Source organism: Sander vitreus, chromosome 24 (genome assembly GCF_031162955.1).
Source record: "Sander vitreus isolate 19-12246 chromosome 24, sanVit1, whole genome shotgun sequence".
Taxonomy (NCBI): Eukaryota; Metazoa; Chordata; class Actinopteri; order Perciformes; family Percidae; genus Sander; species Sander vitreus.
Window position 1 is genome coordinate 16,423,280 of NC_135878.1, and position 14,612 is coordinate 16,437,891.

The 14,612-nt window shown below is 41.1% G+C and overlaps 1 protein-coding gene across 3 annotated transcripts; it reads right to left on the reverse strand.

Moving 5' to 3' along the window:
- On the reverse strand, nucleotides 1–14,579 carry LOC144513024 (chloride intracellular channel protein 4). 3 transcript variants are annotated; one of them, XM_078244083.1, is made up of 7 exons: nucleotides 14,556–14,579; nucleotides 5,918–5,929; nucleotides 5,592–5,701; nucleotides 4,802–4,927; nucleotides 4,574–4,680; nucleotides 3,705–3,886; nucleotides 1–3,595 (listed from the first exon to the last, which is right to left on the reverse strand). In XM_078244083.1, the coding sequence occupies exons 1-7, from the start codon at nucleotides 14,577–14,579 to the stop codon at nucleotides 3,434–3,436; spliced, it is 723 nt and encodes a 240-aa protein (XP_078100209.1). In that variant the 3' UTR covers nucleotides 1–3,433. The 3 variants fall into 3 exon arrangements, with proteins under 3 accessions (XP_078100209.1, XP_078100208.1, XP_078100210.1); XM_078244082.1 differs by lacking the exons at nucleotides 5,918–5,929; nucleotides 14,556–14,579 and adding an exon at nucleotides 11,116–13,177; XM_078244084.1 differs by lacking the exons at nucleotides 5,918–5,929; nucleotides 14,556–14,579 and adding an exon at nucleotides 9,479–9,515 and having other exon boundaries at nucleotides 5,592–5,727.
- Nucleotides 14,580–14,612: the final 33 nt, after the last annotated feature.

The following is a 14,612-nucleotide window of genomic DNA, read 5'->3' on the forward strand; positions in this document are numbered from 1 at the left end:
GGATATAAGGCCAGAACTTCCACATCTCTGCCAAACAGTGAACACCAAACGCTTCTGTCCAACAATCACACACGGGATATTAATCACTTAAAGCTGCATTCAAGGGAGCTGGAAAACATTTGAAAAACATTTGTATCCTGTCAAGATAGTTTTTTCCTGAATTCTGCTTCTGTAATAAAACCTCAAAAATGAAACAAATATTTTGTTATCTAACACTCAAATCATTTTAATTAAAAAAAATAGTACATTTCCATCACAGGAGATGAATGAGATTCTTGTATGACATGAATCAGGCTGTTCTCATGAAGCATTTGCACATTTAGCTATATACGAAAAGTAAAGCACTGCTTAAGGGGACTGCTGTTTTAACCCAAACCGCTATCTTTTATAACTAGCCGTAACTAGTTGTTTTGGTGTCTAAATTTAACTGTCATCACTGCATGACACTCACTTTTTCTGAGCTCACTTTTTCTCCACTAAACTTAACTGTAAAGACTGGCCAGCGGGCGCTGTTATTTCGTACCATATTATACGAATTATTGTGCATGCGTTTTTGTAATCAGCGATTGTATGTGATATGAGAATGCGTTGCATGATTGGAACTGGTTGCACTGTTGATGCTGACAACAGGAGCAAGGATACTTTACTTTAGATATGTGACAGTATAATAACGGGGAGTTTGACAGTATTATAACGGCATCTTTGAGTGTCATCACTAGTTGAACCAGCAGACACTCAGTCAGTCGCATGAGATACAAAAGCAGAAATAATCACAATATGAGTAAATGTCATCAGCATACAGACAGATACACATTCAGTACAATTAACTGTTGATACAAAGTAAAAAATGCTCTTAGACAGTCTGGCCTTGTATTTAAACATCTTGATTTGATTGGTCATTAACATTAAGACAGAGATATTCAGCAAGGTATTGGCCTGAATACAAAGCCAATACCTTGTATTCTTTTCTATACTTTTCTCTAGAAATACGCCTAAAAATGGGATTGTCTTACATTCGTCTAGACTTTTATATGTCCATATATATTCACAACAGCAGATGGTGCCAATTGTCGAGCCAGCCAGCAGCGAGGGCTGCCTTTTTTTTGTCCGAAGAGAGAGTAGAAACCGAGCCCGATTCTGTTTTTTATGTCCAAACCCGAGCCTGATGCAGTAAACGTAATCTGAAGCTCTGAGTTTGTGTTTGCTCAGTATGCAAATAACTATATTCTGTCATGTGTCTGTCTGGGTCAGACACAATATTTTCAGTAAAAAGATCTTGAACAGCCTTAAGATAATTATTTTCCTATAAAATTACTTTCTTTATAAAAACAAGATTTAGTCTTCAAAACGACTTTTTCCAAAAATGAGCCTAGAAAAGAAGGGGGTTGTCTTATAATCAGGGTCGTCTTACATTTGGGTCAATATGGTATTTTATTCAATGTGATTACACTTTCAGTGGGGCAGTTGACTGGACCTTCTGGAGCAGCAGAAGGGAATGGAGTTCTTCAAGTAAGATTCTCCAATTACTGAATTTGTCAGTAGACATTACGTTACGCCAAATAAATCTCTGGTCATATCCACCTGCAGTGTTTCTCTCACTTATTAATGCCAACATTAAAGGGTAACTTTGTTTTTTTCAACCTGGACTCTATGTCTCCATGTTTGTGTGTCCGATGGAACAACAATCTGTGAAACTGGTCCAGTATTAAACAAGAACCAAGCTGTAATGTTACCCTACAGGACTAATGTTCAGCAGCAGTTAGTAACAAGCTGTAATGTTACCCTACAGGACTAATGTTCAGCAGCAGTTAGTAACAAGCTGTAATGTTACCCTACAGGACTAATGTTCAGCAGCAGTTAGAGTCCACTAAAAGTTCTGTTGTTGCTGCTGTCAGACTCAGATTATTATTCTAAGTGTCTGACAACATTATGGAAAGGATCCCTAGAGATAGACCTTTTAGTTAAAGAGCAGGATTGAGTCTGCCAGTGGCCACCTGCAGTGTGTCTCTCATTTTAATGCCAACATTTAAAGGATAATTCCAGTTTATTACACCTTGTTTCCAGTAATGGTGCTGTATATTTCAGGATAAAACAGTTTTCAGATGGTTGACATTTATGCCTTGTTTATTCTCTGTGGTTTGGTGGCTGTGTCTGTTCTCCATTTTGACTTTTGACTATATATGTTCGTAGTTTTGACCTTCATTTAATCGTTTCGTATCTCAGTATTGGAAATGAAAACGGGTTAGAAACACGGGTGTGCTCCCCAAAACCTTACAGGTCTGTCAGCCCCGCTGGCTCCCAGAATGCATTGTTTTCAGCTTCTGATGGCGATAAAATCCAAACATATTACAAACATATCAAGGCCATGTGCATTCACAAGAAATCAAAATGTCTCGAAGTGAAACAAGACCGAGAGACACATTTTAAGGAATAGTTTGAGTAATTTTAAATGATATTCTTATTTGCTTTCTTGCAGTTACATTACATTACATTTATATTGTAAAGGTTCTGATTCAAATTAAAAGAAGAGTTGTTAACTAATCCCTAAAGGTTAGACAACATAATATTAAGCTAAACATGTTTTTTAATGCAGTAACACTGAAGAGTTAAGCTCTTTCATTTTACTACTTATTGAGTTTTGGCCATGCCATCGTCTGAAAAGTGAGAATAATTACTGGTTTCATTATTTGTAAAATGATAAGCATAAAGTTTCAGTAGATGACAATGCAAACCAACCTGTGAGAGCACACACACAAACACACATACAGTTAAAAACAATGAACAAAGGAGTAAATAGATTATTATTGGTTATAGTATGGATCGGCCTAGAGTCTATAACCCGGAGTCCTAGAGTCTATAACCCGGAGTCCTAGAGTCTATAACCTGGAGTCCTAGAGTCTATAACCCGGAGTCCTAGAGTCTATAACCTGGAGTCCTAGAGTCTATAACCCGGAGTTCTCACTCTGAAATTCCACCAGGCTTTGCAATGGTTTTGTTCCTTCACCCGGCGTGCGTAATACGACACCGATCAAAGATTTGCGTCTGTGTTTTAGATGTTAAAATATTAATGTGATTTGACATACGATCGGAAGTGTGCACAGGGAGTTTATTTGGAAAACGCCACAACCTACACTGACACAAATTAGACCCTGTATAAGATAAGATTTCGTACTGCCGTTCACCATCTGATGGGATTTTTGTTTTGTTTTAGATGTTTTATTACAGAAAGTATGAAACCAAATGTCAACGCAGCACAGACGTGCCTGGTGGAATCTACGGGTCATTCTTACGGGTCCATTTAGCCTCCTGTATGTTCATGTAAATTTATCAGGATTTCCTTACGTCTTCTATCTGTCTACTTCTTGTACCACCCAAACATACGTATGATTTATCTCTGCACGCTTTCTCCTGTCTGCTTTGTCTCTGTCATGTCTCATTTGATTTTTTTTGCAACATCCAGATAGGCGACCTGGATCTCCCTCTCGGCGGGGCAAGTGCTGGTGAACTCCTCCCTCTGATAGGCGCAGTTTAAATACCGCCACAGCCCCGTCATCTCCGACGGGATCTCAAAGCCGCGGTATTTCTTGGCTACGACCTGCAAACAGAAACATGGGAGCACAAGTGAGTTAACAAGTGTTGGGAGCATCAAAGCAATCCAAAATAATCTCAAGATTCAAGTCTCGGAGACGTCCGGCTGAACAAACTTTAAGGATGTGCAGTTTCGGCAGCAGGTTACAGTCAGCCAGGGTTAGCTCGGAGCCATCCAGAAAACTCCTGGACGAGTCTGGAAGATCTCCTGGGGCGTCGGCATCAATCTCCTCAGACAGCGGCGTCCGCAGGAAGTCATCGAGACGCCGGAGAGACTTCAGCAATGCTTTCTCTAAGGCTGCACTCATACATACAGACAGAAATAAACTTAAGCAAGGCTTTTATCTAAGGCTGCACACAGAGATACAGACAGAAATAAACTTCAGCAAGGCTTTCGCTAAGGCTGCACTCACACACACACAGACAGAAACTAGAACTGTGAGCAGTTATGACAGGGTCCAAGTTGCCACCGACGACCTGTGGAGTCCACAAAAGTTGAACCCCAAGGCAGCGAGGAAAACACAAGGAAATATCCCAATGAGTGAGCTTTGAGGTCTGTAGTAAAATGCAATTGAAATTTCCCATTTACATTCATTGAGTCTACCTTGTTTATAGTGCCCCGTAATGGCCGATCTTCCCCAAATTTGACACAGAACTTTAGAGTGGCATGGCGAACAGGAATCCCAAGTTTTGTGTTGATGGCATTTTTTCTTGGCCGAGATATGCTAAAGTTTGTGTTTGGTCACTAGCTACAAAAATGTTTGTCATTAGCACACTTTTAACCGAGCAAAATCATTTTTGATCGCATATTTTCAGGACCATCTGATGAAGCCATGTACCAAGTTTCAGGGAGATCGGATTTGACTCGGGTGCAAATCCCCTGAAGGAGGATTTCTAAAGAGTTGGTTTTGAACATTTTCTCTATTGGGAGTGGCCTACGTCACATGATTCTGTCTTTCTCTCTCTCTTGCTCCCTCTATCTTACCCTCATTGGTGTCTTTCCTGGAGTTTTTGATGTAAGCGCTGAACTTGGCGAACACGTCGATGCCCGCTGTGTTAGCTTCAGCGTGTTTAGCAGCCAGTCTGGGGTAACTGAAGGAAAGACATGATAGAGAAGTTCACTGAGCAGCTTCTTTTTTGACAAAAGAAAAGAAAAGAAAAATATTTTGAGAATTATTTTGAGTATTAAAAATGTTTAAGTGTGTCTGTGTACCGTGGCGGGGTCAGTTTTTCCTCCAGGAACTCCTCAATCTTGTTGACGTCGACTTTAACTTCGCCGTTAAACATCACAAACGGAGGGTTGGTTCCTGGAGCAAGGTCCTGCAGGTCGGCCGGCTTCCTGACAACACAATATATCCCCACCAGACTCTTTAGCATGGTAAAACACACTTCATTCAAAGTGGACAGGAACTATGCCTAGGGATCCTTTCTATAATGTTGTCAGACACTTAGAATACAGCCTGGTCTCACAGAATTCCGTGAAATGATCACAAACTTTTAACAGCGCATTACGTGGTGGTGGCACAGAATGCGTGAAAAATCTGTGTGGCCACCACGGAAAACAACGCCAATGTAAAGTCAATGAGAAGATGACGTAGCATTAAGAGCGACTACGGTAGTGAGTACTATGTAAGGCCGAAATTCTGCGTAAGGAGGTTGGTTGGGGGGGTGGATAGGTCAAACACAGGACTTTCACCCAGGAGACCGGGGCTCGTGTCACGCATGTCAAGTTTCCTAAAGTCACTTTCTTCTTTTCCGTCCCATTCTTCTCGCGTGTCACGGAACCATAAGCCCACCCATGATCTTTTCTTTAACTTAAGGTTTATTTAAAGGAATTCTTCCGTGGGCCCATCATGGAATGTTTTGTGATTCTGTGAAAATGCAAAAGATGTTGAATTAAGGGGCCGTGTTCATTTCACAGAATTCTGTGAAATCAGGTTGTAGAATAATAATCTGAGCCTGTCACGCAAGTGTGTGTGTGCATGTGTGTGTGTCTGTATTACCGTTTGAGGTCGACAGTGGTGACGTTGAAGATAACTCCTTTGAGCCAGAGGATCATAAAGAGTCTCTGAGAGAAGGGACAGTTACCGATGCTCTCGCCGTCACTTCCTGCCTGCACACACACAGAAACAAGAGAGTTTATAAAAGATAAAATAAAAAACGTCAGTGATTAGAGAGACTGCTTTTTGTAATTGTAAGCATTTCCATAATGTCAATGCAGCTAATATCAACCCATTCCCAATCAAACTGTACCTGCCATACATGAACACTGTGAGAACAACCAACTGAAAAACACGGCTTTGTTAATATAATGTTCAGCATCTCTTACCTTTACAAACAGCTCAATGGTTGGGAAGCCCAACTTTTTAACTGCAATGTCACACCAGGACATGGTGAACAATTAAAATTCACACTCTGACAACACCCAGAGACATCTTCCGTTTGTTTCCCAGAAACAGAAAACTACAAGGAGTTTAGTTGATCCAAAACAGCCAAATAGTGATGTTAAGTGTTTGGCGTGAAAACACACGAAACATGTCTGCTGCTGTTTCCATCTCTGCTGTAACACACACTGCTCACTTTGTGTGTTTGTGATGGAGCAGAGATTCCTCTTCCTCCTACTCCTCCTCTGACAAATGAAGGAATTCTGTTTCTTCAGACTTCACACAAACACTGACCTCATCTCAGATTATAATCCGTACGTACGTTAAGGCCCGATTGTGTTTTGCAAATTTTTATGCTTTTCTCAACTTTATTCTCTGCTTTGTGTGACGTTTTTGTATTTATGTATAAAGTATATTTCTGACCTTTGCTTTTTAGACTTGCTTCTGCTAGACTTATTGCTTTGGATGAGAATTTTGTCGCTTTGTTGTCAATTTTTTTGTCACATTCTTGTCGCTTTTCTGTGCTTTTCATCTTTTTTGTAGACTTTCCTTGCCTTTTTGCCACTCTTTTGTTGCTTTTTCTGCACTTTTTTTTGCTTTTTGTGGCTTCATAGTTTCCTGGCTGTTAAACATAGTGTCCATGTAGTATTTACTTTAAGGTATTGAGTATTTAGTACAGTGTGTGTCAGCAGCAAACAGCCAGCTAATCATTTTACAGAGTGAGAATGAAGAGATTATCCTGCACGCTACATAGCATTGTTATTCACTCACTGCTACCCTGAAGCTAGCTCAAGACTATACAACTCTGTATTTAATGACAAGTCAAAATCTAAATAGTTAGTCTGAAGCAAAGGCCCAATCACTGCAAACGGACAAGACAAGGAACAACTGGATACCCATGCACTGTGACTAACATTACTCTTTACAGTTCTGGCTGAAAGTGACAACAGTAAGAAAAAATGTTTGTAGGAAAAAGTTGGACTATTTTGAGGACAAGTTGGAACATTTATAGGGATAAGTTGGACTGCCGTGTTTAACTTCAATTCTTTAAACATTACAGTCACATCAGAAAATGAAACAGAAAGAAATCAGTTGGACTGTTTTGAGCATATCGTCGGAAAACTTTAGAAAGTACTTGGAGTATTTAGATAGGTGTTTAACTTTGTAACTTTAAACGTTACAGTAACGATGTATGTCACAGTTATTGGGCTTATTGTAATCACTTTTTCAGGAAGGAAAACTCTAAGAAATCCTCTACAGATCTTAATTAAGTGGTTGGCCCCTTGTCTCAGCGGGAGGAATCCAGTGTAAATTGAGTTCCTGTAGTCCAGTGCCACATAATATTTCCCCCGGCCTCCGTCTGTGCCGCCAACAGAGTCTCAGACAAAGGAAGCCATTGTTTGAATGTGAGCTCCTACAGAGAATAGGCTTGTTGTTCGTATGTGTGAAGCAGGCTCTCAGATATTAGTGCATTTTTTCTTGTCATTAAACCTCTCAGAAGATTGCAATCTTTTATTTTTGCCTCAGGAATGTGCTGCTGAACCACAGAAAGAAAAACTGACCTCTGTGTGTCTCAACATTATGGAAAGGATCCCTACAGAGATAGACCTTTTTGTTAAAGAGTAAGATCATTAACAACCCCGAAATAATCAGTACTTTTAGCGTGTATAGAGCCAGCATATTTCCACCAGACTCCATGTAAATAATCAGTACTTTAAGCATGTATAGAGCCAGCATATTTCCACCAGACTCCATGTAAATAATCAGGACTTTTAGCGTGTATAGAGCCAGCATATTTCCACATGTAAAGGGTGAATTAAGGGTTTATTTCAACCAAACCAGAGTGGTGATTGTTGGTGGTGGAAAGATGAACTTCATTTTTCCACTGTTCCAACCCAATCACCATCTTGTGGCTTTTGATAGTTTTATTTAGTTTCTGTCCACTTTAAATGAAGTGTGTTTTACGATGCTAAAAGTAGTGATTATTTACATGGAGTCTGGTGGGTTTGGTGATGGTGATTTCCGGGGCTGTTTCATGTTAAACTAAAAGGATCTTACTCTTTAACTAAAAGGTCTATCTCTGTAGGGATCCTTTCATAATGTTGTCAGACACTTAGAATAATAATCTGAGTCTGTCAGCGGCAAAAATAGAACTTTTAGTGGACGCTGACTGCTGCTGAACATTAGTCCTGTAGGGTTACATTACAGCTTGGTTCTGGTTTAATACTGGAACAGTTTCAGAGAATGTTGTTCCATCAGACACTCAGACACACTAACATGGAGACATAGAGTCCAGGTTGAAAAAAAACAAAGTTTAAGTATTCCATGAATGGAGCGATGTAGGCTGCCGTGCCTGATGGATTAGGATATCACTGTCTTAATGAGATTAGGTAAGCAGATCAACATGGGGATTCTCTCTCTCTCTCTCTCTCTCTCTCTCTCTCTCTCTCTCTCTCGTGTTGAATTTAAAAAATCTCTTGTCTGAATTAATTATGAGTTCCCCTAACCCTAAAGCTTGTTGTGTCTTAGGTTACAGTGAATTTACTAACCCTGTTGCTTTTCAACAAGCACATGTAACACAGTTATTAATGCTTCCACTTGCCATTCAACAACAGTGCATATTTGTGTACTTTGGTTCAGTGTTCTGCCCATTTGAAATATGTGTGCGGTTGATTTTAAGGGAATGATGCACGTTACTGTCCGTTTCTCCCAGTTTAGTTTACCCATGTAAGCGGTAAGGCATGTTTATAACACTGCAGATTATTTTAAGATATTGTTCATTTTTGTTCCTTATATTGATGTATATTGTATGTACCTTTAGGAGCTTAACTATGGACAAAGTTCAAGTGCAATTGTCAATTTCTCTTCTAAGAACAACGGCATGTAGGCTATGTTGCCATCTATTAAGCTATCTGTATGTGTGTGTGTGTGTGTGTGTGTGTGTGTGTGTGTGTGTGTGTGTGTGTGTGTGTGTGTGTGTGGTAACGTGTGTTTCCATATATGTAGTGTCACCACTGCCGTGGATGTATGTTTGTCTGTTAACACAATTAAAAACTACTCCATGGTGGGAATTGTTTATGCTCAACGCAACAAATTGCTGGATGACGTCAATTTGTCAAAGTTGACAGAGGTTCAACATTTTTCCCTGACGGCTGACGATGAAACTTAAAGGTCCCATGGCATGAAAATGTCACTTTATGAGGCTTTTTAACATTAATATGCGTTCCCCCAGCCTGCCTATGGTCCCCCAGTGGCTAAAAATGGTGATAGGTGTAAACCGAGCCCTGGGTATCCTGCTCTGCCTTTGAGAAAATGAAAGCTCAGATGGGCCGATCTGTAATCTTGCTCCTTATGAGGTCATAAGGGGAAAGGTTACCTCCCCTTTCTCTGCTTTGCCCGCCCAGAGAATTTGGCCCACCCATGAGAAAGAGAGAGACATCATGGCTTTCAAACAAGCAAAGTGGCAGTTGGTGAAGGCCACACCCCCACCCTCCACCTTGCCCCCCCTCTCTCCTCCTCAATAGCATTTAAAGCCATAGACACAGAAATGGCACATCCTAAGGAAAGCTCATTGTGGGACTGGCTCTATAAAAGAGACTTCAGATACAGTATTAGGGAACCACTAAGGCCTATATAAAAGAGACTTCAGATACAGTATTAGGGGAACCACTAAGGCCTATATAAAAGAGACTTCAGATACAGTATTAGGGAACCACTAAGGTCTATATAAGAGACTTCAGATACAGTATTAGGGAACCACTAAGGCCTATATAAAAGAGACTTCAGATACAGTATTAGGGAACCACTAAGGCCTATATAAAAGAGACTTCAGATACAGTATTAGGGAACCACTAAGGCCTATATAAAAGAGACTTCAGATACAGTATTAGGGAACCACTAAGGTCTATATAAAAGAGACTTCAGATACAGTATTAGGGAACCACTAAGGCCTATATAAAAGAGACTTCAGATACAGTATTAGGGGACCACTAAGGTCTATATAAAAGAGACTTCAGATACAGTATTAGGGGACGACTAAGGCCTATATAAAAGAGACTTCAGATACAGTATTAGGGGACGACTAAGGCCTATATAAAAGAGACTTCAGATACAGTATTATGGAACAACTAAGGCCTAAATAAAAGAGACTTCCCGCTTGGTGGTTCCCCAATACTGTATCTGAAGTCTCTTTTATATAGACCTTAGTGATCCCCTAATACTGTATCTGAAGTCTCTTTTATATAGACCTTAGTGGTCCCCTAATACTGTATCTGAAGTCTCTTTTATATAGACCTTTGGTTGCATTTTGGCGAGAGTTATGCTGAACTGTCATCTTTTAGCTGTTGTTTCTTTATTGCTGTGCGTAATTCTTAACTGCAGAGTTGTGTTTTGAGTCGAGTTTCCCCTTTATATGACTTATGTTTATAGTCAACATAAATACAGCTTCATACGGTCATTTTACGGTGCTAGAGCCTTTAAAGGTGACATATTGTGTTCCTCCATATTTCCTGTCATGTCTATAATGTAAATGTCCCCGTGAGCAAAAAACATCAGATTTCCCACTGTTGTTAACACTCCCCTTTCCATGATTTTTTCAACTCTTCTATGATTGGTCCAGGCAGGCTACTGCAGTTGTCACATGTAACGTTAGCTACATGCTTAGTCAGGGAACCCTGTGATCTTGCCAATGTTCTTAATTTCTCCTCAATTTTGGGGTCACATTTCTGCTTGGACATGTCCGGTTGTGTATTTTTTGGTTTAGAAGCCTTTATCTGCATTTTCTACGGTACAAAGTCCTGCTAAATACTCCTTTACAGTCAATGGCAACATAGTGCAACAACAGAGCACAGACGCGGAGATTCCGGGAGACTTGCAGAGATCTGGAGACGCTGACCAATCAGAGCAGACTGGGCTTTTTTGGGAGGAGGGCTTAAAAAGACAGCGCTCCAACAGAACATTAAATCATGTAAACATAAACATGAACAAAAGTGTGAATCTGAAAACGGTACATAATAGGTCTCCTTTAAAAGCCTTGACCTAGACCAAGGAACCATGGAGGAACCTTTGTTTTTCTCTGTGTATTTGAAGGGTTATTGACTCAGGGTATGTGTACAGTATGTGTCAGTTTTATACGGTTTATTACCTTGACATAGAGTGAGATCTCATAGTCCTGGTCTTGGGTTGTTTTACTGTTCCTGCGCCCAGGAGGCAAAGGACTCTCCGCCTTCCTTTGAGAGATCAACTGGTCTTTCTTCTCCTCCATCGTATCCTCCCGCTGCGGGATGTACGCATTTCCGTCCTCCAACAGTACCACTCGCTTCTTCTTCACCGGCTTTGGCAGGGATTCCTGTTTGATGACCGACTTCAGCTCCTTCATCCAGGCGTCCTTCTGCGGAGAAAGACTTTTCTCTTCTGCGGATGTTTCCTTCTTCAACAGTTCGTTTCTCACCCTCTCAGATTCCCCATGGACATCTTTTTTCATCGCAGGCTTCAGTTCTTCCCTCCAGGATTTCATTTCCGGCGAGCTCTCTTCCTCGGGTGTCCCCTTTTTCATCATTTCGTCATCATCTTTTTTTCTCCGGAGTGACCGAAGTATCGTTGTTGGCGATTCTTCTGTCCGGAGTGGCTGCGGATCAGGACACAAGATCCCGTTCTCCATTGCTTGCTTTAATCCTTTAACTTTTCCGTTTATCTCCAACTCTATCTCTTTTTTGACACATTTCTGTTTCTCATCCTCTACACGTTTCTGTTTCCCACCCTTCTCCTTTCCAAGTTCTTGCCAATTTCGATCTTTTGTCTCGACTTTGTTGTCTCCTCGAAGTTCTTGAAACTCTTGATCCTTTGTCTCAACTTTGGCGTGTTTAGGAGGCGCTGTAACAACTGTAGGTTCTTGTTCGTCAAGCTCTGTCCTCGGACCGTCCTCTATCTCTTCAAACTCATCATCTAAAACAGTCACAGGCTCTTCCGCCATCTCTACATCTCTATTTTCATCATCTCCCTTTTTGTATTCTACAAGGGCCTGTTCTCTCAAACCCTCCTCCCAATCTTTTACGGTTTCTTTTTGAGTCTGTGAAGGATGTTCTAGTAGATCACCTTCCTCCTCAGTTGTAGACTCAGTTTCCTCTGCAGTGACTTCACTTCCTGGCTTTTCAAATTCTAATTTACCATCTTCCTCCAGCTCACACGCCTCTTCAACTTGGTCCAAATACACATCTTGCTGTGTGTCTAAACGTACCTCATCTGCACACTGGTTTTCAACTTGAACAATCGTCTCTTCTTGCATTTTTAGAACACCTCTGTGCTCTTCCTCCTCTCCCATTGACTCTCCAGCAACGTTATCACCTGTCTTTCTATCCTTTTCCATTCTCTGTCCTCCCCCATCCATCCCTGCAAGAGTATTAACCCCAACCTGTCGCTTTTGCTTTTCCTCTTGCTCCCGCTTGTTGATCCCTACTTCCTCAATCCCTCCTCCTGTCTGTGACTGTTCTTCAGAGGACACAAAGTATTTTGTCCCTAACTTCTCTTTAACTTCATCCCCGATGTCTAGGACATTATCCAAAATCGACATTGCGTCTTTGGCAAACTCTTTGCTTTCCTCATCCTCAACTTTTGCCTCTATGCAGTCCTCCTGTTGCCATGTGACAATCTTGTTTGTTACCTTGCAATTCGTTAGTTCGGTAACAACTTCTGTGTCGTCTGCAGACAAATGGGTACCCTCTCCAAATTCTTCTACAAGCAAACCAGAGTCCTGAACATCCGTTGCATGCGCCTTGTTTTCTTCTAACCCAATTGTTTCAAAGGGTACAATATTGGCACCAACAGTTGATGTTTGATTGTTGACTTGTTCTTTAATCCCTGTGGTCACATCTTTAATTGTTGGATCGTCAAAGCTTTCTGTTACCTCACATTTCATGGGTACATTAGCAAAGTCTGTTTCTTCTGCATCGTCTGCAGACAACTGTATATCCTCTCCGAATTCTTCTGCAAACGTAGCTGCATCCTGGTTTTCTTCTAACCCATTGTCTCCATCCTCTCTTACTTCTGTTACGAAAGTCATCAGTGCTTCTTCTTTATTGTCTTTATCTTCCAAATGTTTTTTCTTTTTTTTGCTGCTCCCTAACCCCTGTTCTCGATTTTTCTCAATGTCTATCAACGCCAAAAAGGGACCCTTTGTGTCTTTTGACTCTTGCTCCCCCTCGCCTTTGCCTGACCCTAACCCTTCAGTCGTTAACACCGCCACTTGGATAATCCTCGCCTCCTCCCTTTCTGTCTGCTCTTTGCTTTTTCCTTCAGCTTCTGCCATCATCAAAACATCCTCCCCGACTTCCTCGGCTAGTTCCACCTCCTCGTCTACCTCTTCTCCCTCCTCATCCTCTCTTCCTCTCTGGGTATCCAGGTCTGAACAAATATCTATCGGGCTGTAGACAATGGCGCAATTTGACAGGTCTGGGTGCGTACAAGAGCCTGACTGATTTGCTGCCATTTTGGGAACGTTTAAAATAAATGATTGGGACACTTAGGGAGAATTGGTGCACAAATGTCCAGGATCAGTGTGCAGTTCTACAAAATGGGTCCGGTTTTTCAGAAACAGTTAAAGATGTTTTTGGGAGATACTCGGACTAAGATTTCCGGGTTATGTCCAAGAGTGAATTTCAGCGAGTTTCTAGGTATGCTAAGCTTCCAAAAGATCATAAAAATAAACCCAGTATTCCAGAAAATGTTGAAAACATTAACCTTGCAGTTCTACAAAATGTCAAGTCGTGTTTGGGAAGAGTATTTCAGAAACAGTTGTTGACGGATTTTGAACTTACTAAGATTGCAGAATGGTTCTAGTTTCCAGATAGTTTCCAGCGTGTTTTCTGCGGATGCAAAGCTTCCCAAAAGATCATAAAAATTAACCCAGTATTCCAGAAAATATGTATAAAAAAGATATCACAGTATTTTTGATGTTCCAAGGCAAGAGTAGGAATATGAATAAATGGTTACCAAAGTCCCTAAAGGGTTCAAATCCTGAAATATCTTCCAAGTTCTGATGTGAAGGATGATTTCCGGTTAAATCCAGGTTTCCGGACTAATCCAAGATGGATTTCAGATTGTTTTACCAAGCCGTGAAGATCGTAAAAGACCTGCAGGATTCCCAGGAAGTTCCAAAATCCAAAGTTCCAGGCAAAGGAAAGATATGTTACCTCCACAGATCATAAGCCAATGTGTATTGTTCCGGCGAAGCCAGGTGTAAAGGTTTAGGGATTACAAGTACACACTGCTTTTATTCTTTGCTTGCCGCTATGGCACTCAAATTAGTTCTGCACCTTAAGCCCTGTTAGAAATCAACAAACACTCTCTCTCTCTCTCTCTATCTCTCTCTCTCTCTCTCTCTCTCTCTCTCTCTCACTCACTCACTCACTCACTCACTCACTCTCTCTCTCTCTCTCTCACTCACTCACTCACTCACTCACTCACTCACTCTCTCTCTCTCTCTCTCTCTCTCTCTCTCTCTCTCACTCACTCACTCACTCTCTCGCTCTCTCTCTCTCTCTCTCTCTCTCCAGAGGAGGATTAAATGGACGCTGATCCCCACATGACCTGGAGCTTATAGCCCTCTGCCATCCAGGGACCAACACCACTTAGTTGAAGTTCTTC

What these genes read in the sequence shown, in the direction of transcription:
- LOC144513024 (XM_078244082.1), bottom strand. Translation starts at nt 13,029, where the DNA reads ATGACTTTCGTAACAGAAGTAAGAGAGGATGGAGACAATGGGTTAGAA. An exon ending in ACCACTGTCGACCTCAAACG is followed by an intron (nt 4,928 to 5,591) that starts GTAATACAGACA and finishes TTGTGTTGTCAG; the next exon opens with GAAGCCGGCCGACCTGCAGG. An exon ending in CAGGAAAGACACCAATGAGG is followed by an intron (nt 3,887 to 4,573) that starts GTAAGATAGAGG and finishes GTATGAGTGCAG; the next exon opens with CCTTAGAGAAAGCATTGCTG.